The 9,939-nt window shown below is 43.8% G+C and overlaps 1 protein-coding gene across 1 annotated transcript; it reads right to left on the reverse strand.

Annotated features, from left to right (window-relative positions):
* Positions 1-429: 429 nt before the first annotated feature.
* On the reverse strand, positions 430-9,101 carry si:dkey-6n21.13 (P2Y purinoceptor 3). Its single transcript, XM_061710313.1, has 2 exons — positions 8,944-9,101; positions 430-2,044 (listed from the first exon to the last, which is right to left on the reverse strand). Exon 2 carries the CDS (start codon positions 2,024-2,026, stop codon positions 479-481), a length of 1,548 nt encoding a protein of 515 aa, XP_061566297.1. The 5' UTR covers positions 2,027-2,044; positions 8,944-9,101; the 3' UTR covers positions 430-478.
* Between the last annotated feature and the right edge of the window lie 838 nt (positions 9,102-9,939).

Below are 9,939 nucleotides of genomic sequence, written 5' to 3' on the forward strand. Positions count from 1 at the left end.
AAAGTTGTTTAAATGTAGTTTAAACGCACTTTTACCAAAGTCCGAACAACTGTACATAAGCTTCCGAATTTGGATAAAGTCCTTAAAAATTCTTAAAAACATTCCTCTCACTATTCTGACATTTTACAAATGCATCCCCTAAAACTGAAAAAAGCTGTAACTTTACTTGAGGAGAAAAACTAAATGTATGTTTCTCTTTCTAAAATCTAAGCAGACCTCCGGATCTTGGAGAATTGAGAAAAAAAAGGCTCATTAGTCATTTTGATTTAGTAATTTTTATTCACTTGTTTGCTGCAGGGTTTTTATCTCTACATCTATCTATCTATCTATCTATCTATCTATCTATCTATCTATCTATCTATCTATCTATCTATCTATCTATCTATCTATCTATCTATCTATCTATCTATCTATCTATCTATCTATCTATCTATCTATCTATCTATCAATCATCTAAAATCAATTCCTCATGAATGTGTCATTCAACTATATACTTAACTTTTGCTTTTTTCGTGTATGACGGATTGTAAAATGCTTTATTCTGCTTATTGTCAATGCGTTCCTCCATCCCTGCCTCCCCTGCACCCTCTGCTTTTCCCATCATTCTCAGGGGCAGCAGAAGTCCCTCTTGGGTTGTGGTTTTTCCTGCCTGGCAGCAGGGAGATCCCGCCTTGTCCTTGGTCAGGAAGTAGAGCAGCGCGTTGAGCCACGCGTTGAAGGACGCTAAAGGCCTCGTGATCTTGTAGCATATGGAGACTGTGTTCATGGTGTGGCAGGGGACTCCCCTGGACACTTTCAGCAGGAGAACAATGGTTCTGGTGACATGAAAGGGGAAAAAACATAGAGCAAAGAGCAGGGTGATGGTGATGATGGTCTTGATAGCTTTGCGCCTGCGACTGGCATATGGAGACTGAGCACCAAGGAAAACAGAAATCCCTTCGTCTCTCCCTGCTGCCATCAACAGTCCATTTTTTCCTCTTCCAGCCATTGCAGAGCTCCTTCTATCTCTTCTTTCCACTCCTTCTTGTCCTGCATCTGTTGGACCTGAGTGTAATGGAAGCTGAGAAGGCAGAGTTCTAAATATGGTCAGGACTACGTGAGAATAACACCAAGCAATTATGGAAAAGGGTAAAAAAAAGCCAATCATATGGAGTGTGATTCCATAGGGTACGTAATCAAGAAACTCCTTATCTATGGCATCATCCCAACAGTTCTGGTACTCCTCTGTGGCTTCTCCCGAGTAACCAAAGCTGGCATTGCCATTTTCTGATGACGTGTCATGGTCTGGGTTCTCAGTACTGGTGCTGACGTTGCTTCCGATGCCTGCCAATCTCGTCAAACTACCGGTCTGAGCAAACCGGAAGATCGGGCACGTCAATGCGAACACTATGATCCAAACCAAGACGCAAGTGCACTTGACGGCCTTCTTGGTCTCCAGCGTGATCACCTTCATGGGGTGGCAGATCCCGAGGTATCGGTGGACGGAGATGCAGGTGAGGAAGAAGATGGAGCAGTAGAGATTGAAGTAGAAGAGAAAGCGGACCAGGCGACACATGAAGTCCCCAAAGATCCAGCGGTCTTGCATGATGTAGCTAGCGACGAGGAACGGCAGAGACAAGCCGTACATGAAGTCTGTAGAAGCCAGGTTGACCATGTATATGAGGGAGGCATTCCAGCGCTTGGTATGGCGGAAGGAACGGTACAGGACCACGGAGTTGAGGCTGATGCTGAAGATGAACGTGAAAGAGTAGCAAATAGGGAGGAAGATGTACTTGTAGGACTCATCTATGCTGCAGGATGAAGTTGGAGGGGTGGTGGAGGGAGAAGGGGAGCTCAGGACACCGTAGAGAATGGCCACGCTGATGTTTACAGAATCTCCACCTCTGGATGACATTGTGAGGGATGAAGTTATTTCCATGTGAACGAGAATCTGTGGAAAGCTGCAGCCTGTATGTGTGGAATTCCAGTAGATTTCTTTTCTGTCATCCTCGTATTCCGGTGTGGTCTTGATTTGACATGACCGCATCCACCAGTGGAGATCAACCTGGAAATAAAGACATCTGTTAGTCAGTATCAACTGTGCTTCTTCAGCGGCCTCTGACGTTGTGAAGCCCGTCATCTCTACTTAAATATGCTGCTATCTTCTTTCCAGAAAGAGAAATATGAGACTTTTATTTCTTTTCTAATGGTATGAAACCAAGATATATCGTTTTTTCAGCATCAATACATTTATCAATGTTCAGTCATTTTTACCTTATAAGCCTACCAGGCATAGATTACCAGGACTAACAGAGATGAAACCAGGACTAACAGAGCTGAAACCAGGATTAGCGGAGCTGAAACCAATGTGTGAAATGTGTTTATTTCTGCTGTAAAGTTGAACATTTTAACCTGGAGGTCAATGGATCCAGACCCTGGTGGTCAGTACAGGAACCACAGATCTGGACCCGGATCCTCGTGGTGAGTGGAGAAATCTCAGATCTGGATCCAGATCCTGATGCTGAGTGGAGGAACGGCAGTTCTGGACTCGGACCTTTGTGGCCACTGGAGGAATATAAGGTCCGGATCCAGACCCTTGTGGTCAGTAGGGGAACTACAGGTCAGCATCTGGACCCTAGTGGTCTGTAGAGAAACCGCAGGTCTGGACCCAGACCCTAGTGTTTAGCAGAGGAACCGCAGGTCTGGATCAGTCTGGATGCTGGACTTGTTGCCAGTAGGTATGAATGGGTTTTGTCGCCTATGGTCTGGTGCTATTCTTCCAAAGAAAAAAGGTATGGAACACTGATCCAGTTGACCACTACACAAGCTGCGTCTGGACAAGATTACTATCAGGCCACGTTTGTACACAGTAAAGTTTGAAGTGACATTAGTGAGTCTATCACTGTAGATCTTTGGCCCTCCTTTGGCCCTCAAAGCCTTTCATGGAGGCTGCTTTTTTCCATCTACTGATTTCTTCTGTTTGAAATCAGATAATTTAACTCTTAAACAACATTAATCTGTGTTGCCCAAACCGTTTTTGAAATGTGCGGCAGGCCTGAGATGTAACCATGGGTGTACGGCAACAGATAAAAGTGAAGTTGAAGCAACTATTCAATTCATCCATCCATCCATTTTCTGTACCCGCTTTATCCTTTCCATTGTCACGGGGGTCTGCTGGAGCCAATCCCAGCTAATTACAGGTGAGAGGCAGGGGTTACACCCTGGACAGATCGCCAGTCCATTGCAGGGCCACATATATACACACAACCATGCACACTCTCACTCACACCTACGGGCAATTTAGAATCATCAGTTAACCTAGTACGCATGTATTTGGACTGTGGGAGGAAGCCGGAGTACCCGGAGAAATCCCACACAAGCACGGGGAGAACATGCAAACTCCACACAGAAAGGCCCCGCCGGGCCAGGGAGTTGAACCAGGAACCTTCTTGCTGTGAGGCAACAGTACTAACCACTAAGCCACTGTGCTGCCCCAATTCAATTAATTTCAATTTTATTTATACAGCATCTATTACAAAAGAAGTTGTCTCTAGGATCTTTCCAGAGACCCAGAACATGACCACGAGCAATTATTACTAGGGCTGTCAAAGTTAACGCATTAATAACGCGTTAACTTAACGTCCTCTTAACGATGACAATTTTTTTAACACATGATTAACACGCAGGATTAAAAAAGCAAAAAAAAAAAGCGCATTATATGATTTCTGGCGGTCGAAGGCACCGTAGCTTGAGGAAAGGTATGGTGGATTACTGCGTGAACTTTTTTGAAAAGCGAGGAAAGATGGAGAATGAAAAGGGACTTTTGAACGGCAAGTTCACTTTCAAAAAGATGCCAGATGGTTCGCTGGACAAAACTAAAGTTAATTGCATGTACTGTCGATTTTACCATCGAAGTACGTCGAGTCTCAAATACCACTTGCAGCCAAACACACGACCGATGCAGAGAGCGCATACGGTTCATTGTTTTACATTGAGCTACTCCAAAAAACAAGGAATCTTAAGTTAGTCTTTACAAGTGTAAAGTTGGGGACAACATTGTGTTTGTATTTATGAAGGAATGTTACATTCAGGTCAAAAGCTTTTTTTGTGGAAAGTTGAATAAACATTGGCATAAAGCAAGCATATTTTCCTTTTCTCATGTTGTTAACAGTATTAAAAACATTAAAAAAAATACCTTAAGGTCATTTAGAACAGCAAAAAATGTGTTGATAAATGTGCGATTAATATGCGATTAATCGCGAGTTAACTATGGACAACATGCGATTAATCGCGATTAAAAAAATTGATTGTTTGACAGCCCTAATTATTACATAAACATAACATAAACAATGGCAGGTAAAAACTCCCCTAGTGGGAGAAAAACCTTAAGCCAAAAAGTGGCAAGAAAAACCAGGACCTGGATCATAAGGGGCGGGGGGGGGGGGGGGGGGGGGACCTGGACCAGGACCTGGATCATAAGGGGGGGCCTCCTGCCGGAGGGTCCCATGAACAGGTCCTTGACATGCTTGTCCTTGAACAGAACATAGCATGTTGATAAAGCAGATGAAGGATGGATCTGTTTTCTTTGATTATGCATCGGCTAAGGAATGGAAAGAGCCTGAGCTCCGCAGCCCCCTCCCCCCCTCCTCTGGCGACTGGCCGGGGTCTCGGCTCCATCTGTTTGACCTCCTGTCGCACGCCGCTGATCCGTAGTGCTTGTTTGCCTTCCTGTGAACAAGGGTATGCTGCTGATTCAGTCGCTTCTCACCCCATTAACCCAGCAATAAGTAACCACCGCGCTTCCCCACGGCCTCTCCATGCATCCCTCTGTCCACGCTTCATTCTCTCACTCCACTGACCACAACGCAGCGCCGCACAAGGCCAACGCCTAATTCAATTAAAACTGAAGTTACACTATGGGCAAAGTCGACTAGCAAACAGGACTCAGCGAGGCGACCGCGGGCTCTTAACTGACAGGTGCACCTCGGCTGCACGTCTGCATATGAAGATCAGCACAAAGACAGGTGCAACTGTGTGTTTGTGGACGAGTAAATGAGCCATCTGCACGTTATACTAGTGCTTCAGTAGAGGGTTCAGGTAAATAACAGCCTTGCTAGAAAACAGGTGTAAGAATAGGAAGATGACGCATGCTAACAAGTCACGAGTTTAACCACAAACTTGAAAACACATCATCTAAACCTGCAGGTGCAGTAAACTACTGATTTACTGCGGGGGAGGTAATGTTTGCAAGTGTTGGGTATCTAACTGAAATCCTGCAGCCTCCTCAGGAATCCCCTGGTTTCCATTTGTTTCCCCTAAACTGTCCAAAATAAAAGTGTGTTTTTCGTGCGAAACTGGTGCCATATAAGAAAATACATTAATTTCTGTGACAAAAAGCGCTGGTGTCAGATGTATGCCATGCAAATTCATCGTAACCTTCCCAGATGACGACGATGCTGCCTGAGTGTTTTTAGTCTGCTCTGTTGTCACAAGCGCTCAGACGTCAATTCACTAAAATGTTCTTACTCCAAAGAAATGAAACCAAAAGCTGTTTTACTCAGAGAGAATCCAGATGAAACATACAAATCCAACACTGATTAGCAAAGCCGCTGAATCTGGTTCTGAACATTTTTACAAACGTAAACAGTCCTGAACAACCTGAAACTCTTCACTGTGTTAAAAGCCAGACTCCATCATGAGATGATAAAAACACCTGGATGACGTGTTCCTGTTGTTCCTCCGGCAGACCAGGCCAGCAGCATCATCACCTCCATCCTTCCATCGTTACTCAACGATGATTGTTCTACGTAGGCAACCAGTGTCATCACCTCCATCCTTCCATCGTTACTTAATGATGAATATTCTACGTAGGTCACCAACATCGTCACCTCCATCCTTCCACCGTTACTTAACAATGAATATTCTACGTAGGTCACCAACATCATCACCTCCATCCTTCCATCTGTGTTTTCTGGAAACACCTGGATCCTACCTGCAAGGTTCCAGCTGGGTTTGTTTTTAATGTCGTTTCATTGATGGTCAAATTCTGTGGTGAAAATGTCAGAGTTTAAAAGAGTCAAATCTTCTGCTGGTGAAAGCAGCTCATGTCGTTGAGGCTGCTTTCAGTCTAAATTAGCGCACAAATAATTTATGCAAATGTATGTTTCTGTCCGTGTTGTTTTCCTCTCAGCAGGTTTATTTTATGTCAGAATAACTAGCAATACTGCAGCTGGGGCTTTCTGGTAAACCAAAGGCCTTTCTTAATCATATATCTGCTGATGGAGCAGCCGCAAACATCTCCATCTCTACCCTCTTGCATGAGCATCTTAGAACCACATTCTATGGTAACTGTAGTATTTTAAAGCTGCCATCAACAGTTGTGAGCTTCCTCTGATGTCAAATGCATTCTGGGATATTGTCCTGCATTCTTAATAGAACGGTCAGTTTATCGTAGTTGGCTCGATGAGTTGGCGCGGTCCTCCAACTGTGATTGAAGGGATAAAACTAGTCCACACGAAAAGACCAGGACTCATGTAGAGAAACCCTGCTTTTGCATTTGTCTCACCTTTAAAGAAAATGTTTGCGCGAACAAAGGTAACTTTAAAAAACCACGCTGGGCACCTCAGCTGTGCAGCTGTACTCTGGTCTGCTACGGCGGTACCTCAGCGACGGAAACATCACCTGGAATAATCACCTACACACCATCATCGGCTCGATCAGGCTGTATAAGAAGAACTGGACAAACACCCTGTGATGTCACCCACATGTTCTCACACCCTACGGAAGAGTATTAGGGCCGGGCAGGAGAAAAATAATATTTTAGAGGAGGAAGATTTTTTTTCCATTATGCATGTTGAGAAAAAAGTCGAAATGTCGAGAAAAAAGTCAAAATGTCGAGATTAATGTTAAAGTACAATTTCGAGAAAAAAGTCGAAATGTTGAGGAAAAAAGTTGAAATGTCGAGAATAATTTTGAAGTACAACTTTGAAAAAAAAGTCGAAATGTTGAGAAAAAAGACAAAATTTCGTGAATAAAGTCGAAACGTATTTCAACATTAATCTCGACATTTCAACGTTTTTCTCGACATTTCGACTTTTTTCTCGAAGTGCACAATCAAAAAAAAATCTTCCCCTTTCAAATATTTTTTCTCCTGCCTGGCCCTAATACTCTTCCGTGCACACCCACACGTGCTTTTGAAGCCTCTTTTTCCTCATACTATGCAGTGCCAGGACGTATGTAACAGGTCTAATGCCTCTTTTGCACTAGTATCGGTTGAGCCCGGCTCCGCTCGGCGCGGTACGGCACGCTTCCACCCGTGTGTTTTCGCATTGCCAGGGGAGAAGCGGGCAGGTTTGGGTGAAGCTGCTGTGACGTACTCGATTGCGCAACCGCTTTGTTCATGTCGCGCTGATGAGAAATCAGCTGGAGCCGGGAGCGGCTGAGAGTAAAACAGCCCGTCTACATCCCTTTTTACATTTTTTCTCCTCAGCCACCAGGTTTATGAACATCTGCACCTCAGAGTTGGATCACCAAACAGACGTTTTGCGCTTTATAATAAAATCGCTGCGAGCCGCGAGTCGCCTCGCTCTGACTCCCGCTTCCTGATTCAAACGTCTGACGGCCCCGCCCCCCGACCAATCAGAGGCGCGGAGGGTGGTGACGGCCCCGCCCCCCGACCAATCGGTGGCGAGGAGGGTGGTGACGTCAGAAATAGTCCCTTCTCAGCCCGCAAAGAACCTGGCTGAAATGGTTACAGAAAAAAGTATCGACTTGGAGCGGCTCTACCCGTCTCAGCCCTAGTGCGAAAGCGCAAAATGGGGCCATAGCGGGTAGAACCGGGGAGAAGTGAGACTAATGCAAAAGCGCCATAAAACACGCCCACCTGCTGTCAATCACACTTAGCTGTTTTAGCTTGGTTGACATATGCTAATCAGTGATGCTAACCAATATTATTTTACATTTATTCTGATTCAAGTCTGTCCATTTCAACTTACTGAAACAACCGTTTGGCTACATGTAGATATCATTAAATGGAAATGTTTTAATAATGAATTTATAAAAATGTGACGCCCCTACCCAAATCCCAGAATACTGGTTTAATCTTCTGTTGAAGCTCTGGAGCCCTTAAATGACCGGGCTTCACTTCTTGTGATGTTTTTAGTGTGTCATCAGTTTTAATTCCTCCATCTTCTACGCCCACTTCCTCCGGCCCAGGGTCGCAGGGGGGGGAATCTATCCGAGCCGTCATCAGGTTAAAGGTGAGGTACTCTTGAACAGGTCACCCGTCCATCACAGACCCTAACAGCCGTGACCTTTAACCCTACAGTTGTGATTTTGGGGCTGTGCAGGAGCACCAGAAATGATGAAGATCATATAATCCTGTCTATTTATTCTCAATCAATAACTGAAATCCCTAGATCCGAGTTTTATTAATTATTTAAATTAAAATCCTTTTGTATATGCGTGTATATATATGTGTGTGTGTGTGTATGTGTTATATATGTATATATAGATATATATATATAGATATCTTTTGTTTTTTGTATAGAAATTAAATTAATTTTGATTATAATGAAATAGAGTTTAGGGGGTAGGATTTAATACATTTTTACTTCTTCCTACTCCTTTTCAAGCATGTTAATTATGATGGTTGCATGTTTTTATTTATATTTTTGTCTTTTTGTTTTCTTATTTACATTTATTTTTATTGTTTTGTTTTGTTTTCACTAGTTTCATGTTCGAAATAAAATTTCAATTAAAAAAACCTTCAGTCTCAACAAACGCGTGCCTTTTCATTCGTCACCAAACCACTGAGCTGTTCTCTTGCTTCTCTGGTTGTTTTGGACATAAACTGACCTCTGAGCTGTCCCGATATGACGAGTGTCCCGTGTTTGGACAAAGGCAGCTGCGTCAAACTCATAAATACCTGCATCACTCCAATCTGCTGTCAGACGAAGAGCTCACCTGTAGCAGCCGTGGGTTTCCCTCCGTACGGGTCCCGGTCCATCTGCTGCCCACCACAACTCTCACCAACAAGTGGAAGCCTGAGAAGGTTTGACAGATGTCTAAACTGGACGTCTGCTGCGGCTCGGCCGGACGGTGGAAGAACCTCAGTGCTCAGCTCGTTCTGCTGCCGCTCTGAGAGGTCAGAGCCGTTTCCATGGTGACCCAGTCCCTCCCTCTGCCCCCCCGTGCATGTCATCATGTCATCCAACCTCCGAGTCTGTTTTCCTCCCACGAGCGGATGCCGGCGTCACACGTGCATTTATGGATGTCTGAGGTGGATTTCTTTCTGAACTCTGATCCACAAACTCTCAAACCTCTCCAGGAGTATGAAGGTAGATTTGTGTCTTAATTATTCAATCAAAAAAAAAAGATTGCTTCAATCAAAAAATATCTTTTCAATAAAAAAAAAAAATTCACTTTAATCAAAAAAAAAATTGTTTAGAGAAAAAAAGTGTTGATTTTTTTTGAGTCTCAAATATTTTGGTTTGTACAACGTCAGGTGAGTTTATATCAAGCATTAGATTTATTTCTCAGCCAATGGCTTGCCGTTATCATCTGTAACCATCATGCCATCCCAGTGGAAACATCTGACGGCAGATATGTTGTGAGGAGCAAAGCTCGCTTTGATTGACATACAGGCGGCGTGTCCCGTCAGCTTCCCGAGCCTGAAGATGCTACAAAACCGCTCTTTAGAAAACCGACGGGTCATCTGACCGATGCTTCGTCCATTGTGTTTTACAGTCTATGTCTGTAGTGTTAAATTAAATTAGACTAATATAAACATCAGTAAATCAGACGCTAAATCAGATGCTAAATGTAAACTGATTACGAGATGCTGTTAAGTTTGGTCTGTGGTGGTAAAGTCACACACTATTTGAATTAAAAGGCCCGATTGGACTGTTGTAGCTTAGCTGAACGTTAAAGTTTAGGTTGGTGTTAAACATTTACATGACC

This window comes from Cololabis saira, chromosome 20, assembly GCF_033807715.1.
Source record: "Cololabis saira isolate AMF1-May2022 chromosome 20, fColSai1.1, whole genome shotgun sequence".
Lineage (NCBI taxonomy): Eukaryota > Metazoa > Chordata > Actinopteri > Beloniformes > Belonidae > Cololabis > Cololabis saira.